Below are 15,637 nucleotides of genomic sequence, written 5' to 3' on the forward strand. Positions count from 1 at the left end.
ACATTTGGGTTCAATACGTTGAACAGTATTACCCTAAACCAGTGAAAATTTTTACATCGAATGTAGTAGACGGCTAGGGATTGAAATATATCTTATTTTCGGAATTTAGATTGTATGAAACGTATAGGTAAGTTGAAATTTCCAATTAGACTGGTTATACTTTGTGTAGCCCATCAACGTCCAAAGGTTAAAATAGTAAAGATCTCAGTACTAACCTATTTTCTGTAGGCAACGAAACTAGTGAGAACCATTTTTTATTTCATTAAGAGACATATATTTTCAAATAATCGATAGAATAAAATGGGACTTCATCAGTCAGGAAAAAATACCGCAAATTAGAATAATATTTAAGAGCGTAGAAACCCGTTAATGTAGCTTTCAGCTAGTATTAGCGATAGAAGAAAACTCTTAAATAATAATATATCATTCTTACAGTGTTGACGTTACAGTGGCCTACAGTTTGTCATGGCCACTTTTATCAGTTTTTGTTTCACACAATATAATTTAACAAAATTTCTTGTCGTTTGCTCTGCTCCGACAAACAACGCACAGGCTGCCTTTATCTGCCTACAGCGTTGTAATAAGTCAAAATATTCTCTATTATTTTTTCAGTTTGGTCTAAATATGCTCTTTAGTTCATTATTACCTCATAATGATATGTATATAATATGTATTGTTTTCTATTCTGTTAGAACTGAGTCAATGCTATAGGTTGATTTATACAATATTCATGTTAAATGTCTCTTAACAAATTAATAGAATACCAACCACAAGTGAACCCCCAATAATGAACGAACCAACCCTTAGTGTACAGCCACAGCAACTTTGTTGTAGTCTCCACATTTTATTGTCGTACAACACTGAAAATAAAATAATATGTATTTAAAAGAACGTAAAATCAAATCAAGAAGAATGATTAAGTAATACAGTAGAGCGTCGATTATCCGAACGTCGGTCAACCGAACGACCGCTTAACCGAACTGTGTACTCGCTCGCACCTGTTACTCTCCCACCCTACCGTCCATCATCCCCCTCACTCCCAAACCAAGTTTCCCACAGTAGTCGCCGCACTGAGCCACCGCTGGCGGAACATTGCTTCTAATGGGGCCTTCATAAGGCGCTGCTGACCGGCTAAGCCGCCAGTCGCTGTGTTTCAACAATCAGCACACTTTGTGTACTGTGTGTATTGTTCATGCAAAATGCGTATGTAATATGTACATATTTTTGTTTAATAAACTGTACCACATACTATATATTCCTACTAAAGTTGCCTTTATACGTTACTTTGTAATACTTAAAGAGATGCCTGTTTTTATGAATAAATTTACTGTACAGTACTTCTTTTTGGCAAATAAACATGTACAGTTCGATTATCCGAACAAACCAGTCTTCCGAACACCCATGTCCCCCAATTACTTCGAATAATCGACGCTCTACTGTATTTATAAAACTCTAAATTTAACTATGAATAACATAATGTAAGATTCTACTGGTAATGACAACTTAGAATCTAAAATTATTGTTTTGAGAGAAAGAAATCAAGACAAAATGATAACTCCTTAACTAAACTCTGTTCGGCGTAAGCTCTAAACTGCGATAAACAAACCCACGTGAAACTAAACCTTGCTGATTTGCTGTTGGCCTACCGATGCTTTTACTACTCTGCAAAATAGTTCATATGATTTGATTATTACTTTCACTATGAAGAGCCATGTAAAACTACTACATTATTATAAATGACAAAAATATAGTACGGATTATCTAATAATACTGTAATCGAGTGTGGTTAATAAAACAATACAAATAAACACTAAGCATGTGCAGTAATTACGGTGCCAATTCAACTTAGAAAAGGCATATTCTACTTTTAAGTCTGAAAGATGGCAGACATGAATCCCGGTTCAGCGAGTATTGTGATGAAATCTTTATTCACTAAGCAACAATTGTTTACCAGCGAAATTCAAATATTTTTTTTAATTTTTCGAGTTTTTTCTTTCTTTTCTGCTGCTGCTGTATGTATCTGGACAACACGAGACAGTATTGTCGAAATGCAAGTGAATAATTTGCTCCTCCCCGTAGGGAGTGGGAATGATACATCACTAGCCAATCGTATTTGTGATAAGAGGAAGGATACAAATATTTTGTTTATCGGAGTTTAGAGATTACGCTAAACTGGGAATAGGAAATATGCTTGTTAATTTTTCAGCTTAACCTGGAAGGACAGCAGAGAAATTAGTAGCAGGTGAGTACGTGATAAATTTATTATTGTATGTATTTATTATTATATGTATTGTAAAATTCTGTTATCCATTGCTGCAAATTTAATGAACGATGAAGCACCTGAATATAGATTTCACCATACTTGAGAGTAATTGTCTTTGTGTTAACGGAAGGCTATTTCAATGAGATTAAGGAAAGTTAGGCGATACTATACGTGAACAAACTCTTTCATATTGGTGAGCTCCTCCGTGGCTAAGCGGTTAGCGTACGCGCCTTTGGCGTGGGAGACCCGGGTTCGATTCCTGGCGGGAGCTCATGTGGTTCGGATTCCACGTTAATCAGTACGTCCACGTCTCATATAGCCTCGCTGCTAAACGGGACGTAAAACTCAAAATCAATCAATCAATCTTTCATATTGGTATTAATAAGAAGTGGGTTGTTGTCTTTTCGTTAGCGAAATATGGGCGAAAGACCATGGGTATTTAAGACGATCCAAATTAGAACCAATGTCGGGAATGTTTAATGGAAGATCTACTAAGGCGTTGTTAGCAATTTTAAAAAGGGGGTGATGTACTCTAGGAGATAATTTGAAGTAAACGAATTGACTTGATAAAAATTAGAGATATTCATTAAGTATTCTGTACTTTTTCATACGTAATTAGGAACGACAACGTACCTCCCAAATTTGATTGCAAGTAGTTGAACTCTAAGGATAAAGTACGTATGCTCTTCTTCAAGCGCAATGATTTTTTCTTATTTTGGGGAAGATGACAGTACGATTTATTAAATTTCCCAAAAAGTAGAGGAAATTACTTCAGAAAACAAAATTTAAACGAACGCATTTTGCAATCACTGATGCGACTTCGTTTTGTTTACGCGTTATTTCTTAACCCTTAAGTACTATGGACGAAAGTAATCACGTAACTACTATGGAACGGTCTGTCAGACCGCATTGTTGTTTCAAATTTCTGAATAGTAGTTTCATTGTATATTTTTAAAAATGATATCCTACATATCTTAGTTGCTTATAGAAAAGTAAAACATAGTAATTTCACGATGTAAAGAAAGCTTTATATTTTTAAAACAATGAGAAAGAGAACATAGTCAAAATTTGCAACAATGCTTTCATTGTTATTCTAAAATTGTAATTGTTGAAATATTCATTTTTTTCTCCGTTTCTATGCAGCCAAAATAACACTAATTTAAAATACACTGTTCTTATAGATGCACTGAGAATAAAAATTATAGTAAAAACGGAGAAAAAAACATGGAATATTAGCTTTTTTAAACTTAACAGGAAGGTAGTGTTATAGTTGTATTCTTACATTTTTTGTAGTGAAAAGGTAATGGATAAAACTTATTTTTAGTTCTTATATGATGGAGAAAGTAAACAAAATACGTTTTGCCGGTAAAGAAAGTACCGCACTAACTTTTCTGACAGCATGCACTTTCTTCAGAGAGGCACTTATATCTTATTTTTCTGCACTGCAAGGAAATCGGTACCCCACACCGCTGACACGAATGAATCTGTCCTTTCCGCTTACAACTCAGTTGACAGAAGACTATGTTTTCCTTTTCAACTCCTTATGCGCAATGGTGGGAAACTCACTTTCAAGCTGTAGTATGCTCTTCATTGAAAAACTCAGCTCTCGTGGCAGATGTCCGATGAACAATCTACGTTCTATGTGAGGCCTAACAAGTCCTTTTGCCAACGTTTTCATGAAATCAAGTCTTGTCATCACTACGGATTTAGCGTAGACTTAATGCAAGACATAGTATTGACACCACACGCAACATCCACCAGCATGAAGAAAATTCTCAATGGCTATCGTCTTGTTCGACGACTTGATGTGTAATCTGTACATTTTTGTCTAGAGTATCCATTCCACCTTTACTCATGTTATAAAATGTGATTATTTCAGGTTTTCCAGACTCTGGGTCATTATTTGATGAGTGGTGCAAGACGTGCCACACGGTAAGACACAAAACTGCTAATAATCAGTAGATAGCGAAAGACAACTGATCAGCAAAATACTCACGTAACTACTATAGTACGTCTGTGAGACCGCTCGACCCCTCCAGCGCCGCCCACAGGGGATCAGTTATAACACGAACTTCACGATACGTAACCATTTGCTAGACAGGAAGGTAGACGAAAAGATCCACTTGTAGTAGTAAGACTGTGGAAAATATAATGATATGAAAAGTCGCAGCGGTCTGAGAGACGGTCCATAGTACTTACGGGTTAATCAATAACATATCCGCCTAGATATTCTACCTTGTTTGTCAAGCTGTGGTTCTCGCAGGACGACATGGCGTTTCTTTGTTTTTCAGTGTTTTGCGTTAGATTACTCAAATAACATATAGTTGTTTACAAAAACAATCTTTCATTATATGCTGTTATTATTTAACACATTATGTTATTATTTAACAACTTGTATCCTTGCAAACCTATAAGAAAAGATGTGGGTTAATATTTTTAATTTGTAAGATAATCTACCAAGCTGGTTTGGCCATGATTAAAACCGTTTCTCTTTTAGGTATTTTTGAATTAAAATTTCGATTGTATGTTTTCTTCATAAGGTTGGTATAGGAAACGCAGAGACATACATTTAAAAATAGTTTTATAGCTATTACGGCTCAATAAAAATCTGGAATTTTTCCAGGATCCCGCTTGGTTGGTTGAGGATTCAGGCAAAAATAAATATTTTTTCAAGAGGCTTTTTCGGAATTGTATTAAATTAGAATGGAAATATTTAGAACGAAATTGTATTGCTAAGATTACCTCATTTTTCACGGTAGGTCTGGAACATTTAAGAAAATGGCCTAATAAATTTATATATTTGTGTTTCTTATTGCTTATTTGTAACGTTTAAAGTGAATTTAAATGCAAAACATGAGCCAAAAATGAAAACGATGTTAAAGAAATTGTAGGTATAAATTTATATATTTGTGCCTAATAAATTTATATATTTGTGTTTCTTATTGCTTATTTGTAACGTTTAAAGTAAATCTAAATGCAAAACATGAGCCAAAAATGAAAACGATGTTATAGAAAGTGTAGGTATGGAATGAAATGTAATGAGAAACACAGATGAAACCGAAACCAAATATTGAAGATCAGAAGATCAGAAAGTAGATTAGATTTTTAACATCCAATACGGTAAAACGGGGCTACTTTGACACTGGGGGCTACTTTGAGATTGAGCGGGGCTATTTTGACATGAGTGATTCTTCTTTTCTGTGAGCGTCTTTGCATCTTGACGCATCTGCTCCAGCTGCTGGACGTGAGTATATAGAAAGTTAAAGAAGTGGAGAGCCGTACTGAGCACATGGCGGAAGGAGACCCGACGAAGCGGATCGATTTCCAAGGAACAGTTCCCTGCTCTACTGTCCCGACTCATGGATTCCCTTGCTCCCACCGTAGGCGAGAACCTGAAGGCAGGATTCCGCGCTTCACATCTGCTTACCCTAAACGTTGAAGCTCCCTTCTCAAAGTTACCCAAAGAGCCCGACAGCACGCAGGTCGAGAAAGACATAGATGCAAGTCTCCTGCAGTTTTTTCACAATTCCAGAGCGGGACTAAGCACCAGAGCGAGAACGAGCGGAGGGAAGCGGGGGAAACAGATCTTGGTTTCACCTAGAAAACGGTTACTCCCATGGGAAGAACCGGAAACTAGAACCAGATATGAGGGTGGAAGAGGGAGACATCGGAGGGTCCTTGGTGATGGAAGAGGTGGTCGTCGAAGAACCCCTGATAGAAGAACTGGAAACTGGACAACCATAACAACTACAAAAGAAACCCCGCCAGGGAAAGAAGGCTAAGAAAATAAAAGGGTATGACGAAAACACTTGTGGCATCTGTATGAGTGACTTTCGAAACTATACTGGCGGAAAAGAGTGGATTCAGTGTGTCAAGTGAGAAAAATGGGTGTGTTTGTTTTGCAATATCGGATCAAAAAATCCACAGTATGCTAGTTACGATTGTAATGTTGACGATTAAGGTTTTCATTCCATTGTCACATGTAAAGGTATGTTAAAAGTAAAGCTTTAAGAAAAGCTTGGTATATAATGATGTAAAACAATCAAGATTTTCTGGTTAAAAAGCATACAGCATATTACGCATAACCAAAACAGTGTTTTACACTGGATCCATTAAGTCCATGTTAAAGTAACTCCATACTTCGGGTAAATTTGACATTACGCACCAAATACGTAGGATGTCAAAGTAACCCCACCCTGGGTGTTACTTTGACACGTATTTCTTTAATTTTCCCGCCAAAACTTACTTGCAAAAACTTAAGTTCAGTAGTGGATGTGAACCCAAAGAGACACATTGTTATGATGATAATAGTATCATTGACTGGTTGCAGCCAGTGCCCCCTGTACACATCTAAAATAGTACAAAACCTGTCAAAGTACGGTTACTTTATTACGGTACTACGGTACTTTATTATGAAGATCTGAAATGCTATTTGTGGAATATAAAATATGTAGTAAAACCATACCAGAAAGAAAGGCACTGGCAGGTGTCTGTTTACTGATTGAAAAATAACATTAAACATGCCGTGATAAATATTGTGTGTACAGAGCAACAACATTGTCATTGGTAAATACCGATGAACATGTATAAAAATTGTCGAAATATAGATGATGGGAGGAACAGACAATTGTCCACAAGAACAAACGGATAGTAAATATTAATTATAATTAGGATAACCACTATTAGATTTTTAAAAAGAGAAAGAGAAACTGGTTGCGGCACATAAATACAATATACAATTAAACGGGTGATCATGATATTATGAAAGAGATAAGGAGAAGAACATTATTTTGCTACTTTTAAAATGTATTAAAATGCTTAACTCCAGCTTAAAAATATGATATTAGTGGAAGACTCTATTGGATTGAAACTTTTGCAAGAAGCTTGGCTCTCATTGCAAAATACTTATTATTTCGTAAGACAACTTCTTGGACAAAAGTACTTAATGATTCAGTTTAATATCGATTTGGGTTCGTTGTTGTTGCAGAACATATATCTAAGTAATAATTGTGTCGGATCTAACAAACTGTTTACGGAAGGCCGTATATTGACAACGATCAGAATTTCAACTGGATGACGCGGAAGTCTCAGTCCAAGTTAGTAGTAATAATGCTAGAGTGCAGTTTGTGCAGCGTAAAGGATCTGGAACGTAAATAAGCAAAAATGAAACCTATTTACAAGCATCATTATCTATCTAGAAACTCATAGATATAGTACAAATGGATGAGTTCGAAGAAACAACATGATCAGGATAGGGTAAGGCGACTTCCCTTAGCGCGAAATAAGTGCCAGTACACAACATGCAGCCAAGATTATGATGTGTGTACGAAAGCAATGGCCTGAAAAGGATCGTATGCAACAACAAATTAGATAGTGCGTCGCAGATGCGAAAGCACGTATCTCAATAGTCATCACGAATTACATTTAGATTTTCTTCCCTCAGCGCCTCTGTTTTTCCAATCATAACGGTAGCATGTTCTTCTTATTGTTCCAGAATCTTGACAAGCTTCATTACAGTGACAGGTTACAAACATAACATTTTCCCGCGCTATAAATAGAAAATAACCGCGCGCAGAAAATATTACAAGGCAGAGAACGCTAATAGGGTAGTAGTCACTTTAGTAACCACTATGAACGAAAAACCTTCACGTTACTGATTGAAACCTGTAAGAAAAATTAAATGAAATTTTCGAGTTTTACGTCTCACGGTTATGTCTGTTAGGCTAAAGGAAAAAAATGAAATCTTTCAGTTTTACGTCCCACGGTTATGCCGGTTAGACTAAAGGAGACGGTGATAATGAGAGATGAGTGAAATGGTGGAATGAAGAAAGTGGGAGGAAACGGGAGAACCCCGAGAAAACCCACGAGCACGGTGTTTGTCCACCACAAAGTTCACTTGGCGGGGCTGTGGTCGAACCCGGGACCCCAAGCACCAGAGGTGATAGGCTAAAGGAGGCGGTGATGATGAGTAATGAATGAAAATGGTGGATGAAAAAAGTGGAGGAAACGGGAGAACTCCGGGGAAACCCACGAACACGGTGTTTGAAACCTGGAAGAGACTCATGGTGATTGGTATGGTAACAGCATTTCTGCGCAGTTTTTGAAATAAATACGGATACATTTGAATGGCAAGTTTAGCGAAAACTTATAAAAGATCGGGTAGTTAGAAATATAAACACTAGGGCCAAGAACTTCAGGCCTTATAAAACTGTAAAATATGTATGTAAATATGTCATGAAAACTTGAAAAGATGTCGCGAAAATTAAAATAATGTCTCAAATGTCATCTCCTCAAAACAAAGAAAAAATAAAACATGAGTACTTAATTTACAAACTCATTTTTTAGGAAATATTTTGTGGTTTCGTTTTATAATATTGCTAAAATGTTTTATTGGAACTTAGTTGACAACTACAAAAGGAAAATTTTCCACTTGTGTTTCTAAACAGATGTTCTTAGGGAAGTTTTATCGTATCTTTTAATGTTTTGTTTACTTAGCTTACGGTTACACAGCATATATATTTCAATAAATCAATTATAGAAGGTTATTCGTGGTAACTTGAACAGCTGGTAACGAATCTCTAGAGCTTGTGATCTCAGTTTATTTTAGTTGAACACACACACTCAAATGGAGAGAATGTATATATTTCAATGTCATACTATGCTATACACTTTAAAATGCATATATAAAGATTGGACAAATCAATAGGCAAAAGTAATTTTAAGCATTTCATTGTGACACGAAGACTTTCTTCAGGTTCTCTTCTATGAAACTTCACCTATTATCTACAAGCTGCTTCTTGTAGCATGAGAATGTACGTTCCACATAGCATGAATCAAAGGAGCAAACGTTAAACTTACTGTATCTGCAGGTGTTAAATCTTCAACATTTTTGGGAGTACTTCTCCGTCACTACTCCGAACAGCAGCGATGTTGTTGTAAGTGTCATATTCAGGATTATTGGTCAGGATGGGAGTGAACTTGTTTTTCACCAAACCTGCTGTTGGTCTCTCTGCTGTCGACAAATTTCTTCTTACATCTTCCACGGTTTCAAGACACTCTTGTACACTGAGACTATTTGTCTCCAATCACTCAAGGCTGACACCAGAAACCCAAAATTTGTAGAAAGGTACACAATATCATCCTTTAATTAAATATCATGAAGCAATACCTGAACACTAATACATACTGCATCTTGAGTATGAAATCCAGTAACTATTTCGGCAAGAATATGCATATTGGCGCAGTCAAATTGAGTTGCTTTAAACCATGTTCTCCATCGTGTCACCACCGGCTGTGGTGGCAAAGCAATATCCGGGACAGCCTCCTTTAAGTCCTGGCGTCGTGATGAACACTTCAAGAAAATTTTCTTGATATTTGACACACAGCGATCTACGTTGGGATATCTTGCTCTAATTTCTTCGATTAGTGTGTGGACTCTGTGTGCCAGACAGGTAATGCGGATCAATATGTGATATAGAACTTTCTAGGGTTTTCCTTCTTTCACCATATACCTAGCTCCATCCGCTACAGGTACGAGAAGCCTGTCACGAGGAACGACTTCTGGGAAAACCACCTGCATTGTGCTTTCAATACAGCCATCTTTAGTAGAATGGTTAACCTTCTCCAACTGCTGTACATGCACAAGGAAAATTTCTCCAGCCTGTTCCGGTTCCAAAATACCAACCACAACATTTTTTATATAATGTCCGCAAAAGTCTGTCGTTTCGTACACTGATAACCTAATATTTTTATTTTTCACTTTTTGCTGGACGTTACACATATCTTCACTATAGACTTTTTCTATATAGCCCTGCCTAAGTGTGGATTCGTGAGGGATTTCCTTGTCGCAGTTCTTCTCCAAGAACTCACGAAGATTAGGGTTTTCCAGCTTCCATAAAGGGATATCGGGTGCTGTAAATGCTTTACACAGGTCCTTGGAGGAAGAGGACATTCGACTGCTTTCAGACGATGTCACACGCTGAAGAAGTAAAATGAAATGAAATTGTTGAGTTTTACATCCCACGGTTATGCCGGTTAGGCTAAAGGAGACGGATATGTTGAAGTAGTGTTTGTAATTTCGCTAATTTCACTTTCTTCCTACACACTTCTCTTTTATGCTAACGAGGAAGGTCCATAAACCGTGAGAGTTGAATTTTGATGAAAATTAGTGACAAGATTCAGTTCGAGTTGCTAAGTAACGTAGTAATAGTCACTCGATGCGCAAATGCTTCGTTGAGCTGCTACACCGACGCCATCTTGAAATCCTGTAGGCAATGTCCAATAATACTCTTTTAGCAGAAAAATGAAAAAAAAAACTTTTGATATATCTGACTTCAGTATTGTAAACTAAGGTAGATCATCTATATGTGAGAGTACTTCCAGTGCATGACCGCCATCTTGAAAGGCGCCATATTGAATCGTCGTCAAATATGATAAATGGCAAGGGGGTCATGTGGGGTATCAAATAGCACTGGAATTTACTCCTGAATTCATTTCCGTAACCAACGTTTAGATATCTGTTTTCACTTCAGAGTTAAGAGCTCTCTCGCTCACAGGAACATGCAAAAACTGAGCAAGTAAAATTTGTGATATGAAATGCGGTCGTGCAAACACTTGCATGATTTTAACTAATGCAATAGTAGTTATTTGATCTACAATAGCCACTATACCAATCAGATCTTGAGACTAGTGAGATATATCGTTAATGAAATTGAAATGCCTGTAGTGAAAATGGAATAGCAGCACTGTAACAAATTATACCTATTTCAAAATCGCTATATATATGAGTCTGTGTGTGTTGCGATTATGCATAACATTTAAATGCTGTAATATAAGTTAGGTGGAACGGCACATATGGTTTTAAAGAATCTATCTTGAAGTTATTAGAAAATTAATAGAAAAAATATTAGAAAAATAATATAAACTATTGCACATAAGCAAATATTAACCTACTAAACTTTTGCTCTTCAATTCTGATTATGGAGATCCAAAACGTAGTGATTAGCACACAGCATCATGGAGCAGTGCAAACGCTTAACAAATGCACTTTCGTCACAATCTTCATGACCACAGACACTATTTTCTACTAGTCTTCAGAACATTTGTAAATGAACCAACTATTGCTCCTGTTACGTACTCACATTTCTGCCATGCATATGCAAGCATGTTCTTTAGGACTGGCGGACAAAATTGATGATACACAACAGAATGCATTTTCTTTATGAAAATTCTGCTATATAACTTGTACACCGAACAAGTGAACACCTGCTACAATCAGTTATTTATCAGAGTTTTGATATGAAAACTAGTCTTGCCCTTATTATAAGCAAGTGTTTTATCGTTAAAGGTGGAAAGATGCAGATATTTAATTATTTTATATTGAAGGGAAAAGGAAGAAAGAGGCTTGTTTTATGGATTGCAACTTGGAATTGAATCTTGTAATAATCTTTACTGCCACATATTCTTAGCAGTTGTGCATGCATTCTCTTATCACTAATAGCAGAACAAACACAAGAAAAGTGAATTCTAAGTTTCCAGGTGTATCTTCTAAGAATTGGCTGTGAACTGATAATTTAAATATCCTTCATTGTTCAATGTGGCAACAATAAATCGATTGTATTTAGAGAAACTGTCAATAAATACATTAAAGTATTTTAACTTCGTGATATACACGGTAAATTATAGGTCGTCAAATATGAGTATTGGAAAGGAACGCAATATTCTGCAACAATGATGGTCTTTGCGTAAGGTTTCTAGATTGGAGAATAAAACTTAACACACTATAATGGACCACGTAAAATTGCCTAAAAGAGATTTTTGGTTTGATACAATTCAACGTCCCACACGTCACCTACGCTAAAGGAGACGTGGACCTACTGATTATAGTGGAATCCGAACCATTTTGGTCGTTCAACTAGTATGTACCAGTTTATATAATTTTTCTAATATATATCCGAACAATCCCTTTGGTATTCTCTGCTTGTCAGTACTATTAGGCATGTGTTTCATCGACCAACAGTCTATTCCATCACACTTTGAAATAGGTATAACTTGTAGCATGTAGATATTCCATTTTTCACTACAGAAATTTCAATTTAATTAACGATTTCTCTTACTAGTCTCAAGATCTGATTGGTTTAGTGGGTATTGTACTGCATTAACTACTGCATTACTTAAAATCATGCAAGTGCTCGCACGACCGTGTTTCATGACACAAGTTTAACTCGCATAGTTTTATATGTTCCTGTGGGTAAGAGGGCTCTTAACTCTGAAGTGAAAACAGATATCTAAATTTTGGTTACCGAAATGAATTTAGGAGTAAATTCCAGTGCTATTTGATACCCCACATGACCCCCTTGCCATTTATCGTATTTGACGGCGATTCAATATGGCGTCTTTCAAGATGGTGGTCATGCACTGGACGTACTCTCGCATATAGATGATCTACCTTAGTTTACAATACTGAAGTCAGATATATCAAAAGCTTTTTCAGTTTTGTGCTAAAAGGGTATTATTGGACATTGCCTACAGGATTTCAAGATGGCGTCGGTGTAGCAGCTCAACGAAGCATTTGCGCATCGAGTGACTATTACTACGTTACTTAGCAACTCGAACTGAATCTTGTCACAAATTTTCATCAAAATTCAACTCTCACGGTTTATGGACCTTCCTCGTAAGTCGTATCTAAACGTAGCAATACAGAAAGTATCTTCGAATATCCCACACTAGATTCACATAATGTAAAGAACAATATCTTGTCATTTGTAGAGAACAGATCGCTCCCAAATTCTGCAACGTATGCTCTTAACTTCAACGAAACAGATTGCTTCACAGGAAGCATTCTCTACACTTGCTCCGCTGCACGCCTGACTAAAACTACTGTTGATGTTGACTGACGTAAAAATAACTATTTTTCAACCCACATTGCTAACTTGTTTGTTTTTGTTAAAAAGGAAACTGTAATGGAAAAAGAACAGTTGTGCTGGTTGTGCGAAGGTTCAAAAATGTCCAGAGAGCTTTTTGTTTTAAACGAATTTTGGCATTATAACGCAGATGGTATTACTTGTCCCGTACTAAATTTTAACCTCATATAAAACCAAATGCGTTTCGTATAGCCTAATACAAGTTCAATCGACCACTGCAAGAACGCGGATTTTATTACTTTGGTGGAAGGCATATAAGAAAATGTTTTTAATAGTATCGATTTTGTGGAAGTATAAGTATATTGCAAAATATATAGAAATATGTCTTATCATTGGAAAAGTGAGATAATTTGTTAGCAAATGGGAAAATTTGGAAAATATGTCAAGATATGTCCTATCAACTTCGCTTATATCAGCTGTTTTTTGCCTGATACATGAAGATCTCACCATATTACCCGATTTCAATATAAAATAAATATGTATTGTAAAATAAGCTCCTTGGCTTAAATAAACACTATCACATAAATGAAAAAAAATGAAATCTTTAAGTTTTACGTCCCACGGTTATGCCGGTTAGGCTAAAGGAGACGGTGATGATGAGTAATGAATGAAATGGTGGAATGAAGAAAGTGGGAGGAAACGGGAGAACCCCGAGAAAACCCACGCACACGGTGTTTGTCCACCACAAAGTATCACATAAATGGTCTGAAAAGCATAAGGCCTTGTTTTCATTAACTCGTTGAAACACACCCAGCCTGCTAAATGACCTTCGTTTTTGTTTTCGTAGAGGCGTGCAGGTATTACGTCAGCTTACTTAAAAGTGGCTGATGAGTATGCTTAAATAAATATATTTCGTGTCATTCTGTGAACAAAAGTATTGAAAACATGTCGTGGAGTAATAGTTTTCTATACACTATCTTTCAAACCGCCAGAGAGAGAAAAGCTTGAGAATTTGAAAGGTTTATCATATTTTGCTCTGGTAGATTCTAAAGGAGTTGGTAATCATAGAAATATTTGAAGTAAATATAATAAACATAAAATTTTATAAATATTGCAGAATAACCCCTAATAAATTTCAGTAATTATTTTGCCTTGTGAGACTTTTGATTTTAAAAAATAATGTACTGTATTTAACATAATACTTGCAATTTAAAGGATGGTTTGTAATTGCATTAAATTTAGCATTTTTATTTGGATCAGATTAAGAGTATTGGTGTCACTTTTTGAAAAACTTAGCGTTGAGGTATGTTAATTTATAAAGAATGTCTTACCTAATATTTAAAGAACATTTTTTCTGTAGATACAAGATATGTAAATCATGTAACGTACAAACAGCATTTAGAAGTGTTGTTTGTTAGAGCAGGGGTGCCCACAAGGGGGGGCTATGACGCAAACTGCGTCATTGAAATATTTGGGGGGGGTTAAAATCTATATAAATATGTTTGATGAGGGGGGGTAAAATTAATCGAAAAGAAGATTTTTTTCATGGAAGAACACCTACGGATAGACAATTCGGGGGGGTGCGTCATAGACATAAGGGGGGGGGGCACCACTGTGTTAGAGTACTATTTTCGTTAAGGAAACCATGCACTTAATTATTGAAGCAAGTAGATCCGTATCGGTAGTGTATAGATTTTTAACGATAACTCCTGTCTATGCACCCTGAACATCGCTGCTTGCTACTTTTTCTCATGTGCCCACCTTTCTCAAAGGGACACGAAACAAATCATTCCGAACATCTACAGGCAAAAGTCTGGATACACCCCTATAAATTCGAATGGTGTGGGGAATCATAATGTCGTTTAGTATGCGGTGTCCATACGTGGGGGCGCAACATAGGAGCTATGGCGACAGCGGAGACCATATTGAAATCCGTAATCTTGCATTTGGGTTACGTATTTCAAATGGGAAGGGGGTTATGTCGCATATTGTTTTAGACCACCCTTTTGTGAGAAATACACCTGTGTACGTTTTGTGATATCTTTATTTGTATAGGAGTTATGACCTGTTAAAGTTTGGGACACTTGTCAGATTCTCAATATTACCTCCACTACAATGGATACATAATAGGAGTCTTGTTTGGAAATTCTGTTGCACACGTCCCTGGGTCTATGACTAAACAGGCCATACCCCTCCTCAATACGCCGCCAGAAATGGGATACACTGTTTTTTTTTTTTTACCTAATACACAATTAATTTCAAATGGCCCAAAGATAAAAGTCAAGACGTTTGAGATCAGGAACCGTGGTGGCAATTCCGGAGGACTCCCCCTACCTATCCAGTGACCTGGAAACTGTTCATTCACAAACTATGTGACCTCAGTAGCATAGTGGGATGTGCATCGTCCTGGTGAAACAAAATGGGAAACCACCCCTCGGACTCAACAACGTTACGGAAAATATTAAGATTCCTCTCCCAATTCAAGTTTACGGAAAATATTAAGATTCCTCTT

The 15,637-nt window shown here is 36.5% G+C and overlaps 1 protein-coding gene across 2 annotated transcripts in view; it reads right to left on the minus strand.

The window, feature by feature from the left end:
- Positions 1-15,637, minus strand: part of LOC145681631 (uncharacterized) — a 145,264-nt gene that overhangs the window by 116,186 nt on the left and 13,441 nt on the right. For both annotated transcript variants that reach the window (XM_081753246.1, XM_081753247.1), the window contains one exon: positions 769-860. In XM_081753246.1, the coding sequence (XP_081609372.1) occupies positions 769-860 (92 nt within the window). The remainder of the gene's footprint in view (positions 1-768; positions 861-15,637) is intronic.

Source organism: Thermobia domestica, chromosome 3 (genome assembly GCF_964235325.1).
Source record: "Thermobia domestica chromosome 3, izTheDome1.hap1.1, whole genome shotgun sequence".
NCBI lineage: Eukaryota > Metazoa > Arthropoda > Insecta > Zygentoma > Lepismatidae > Thermobia > Thermobia domestica.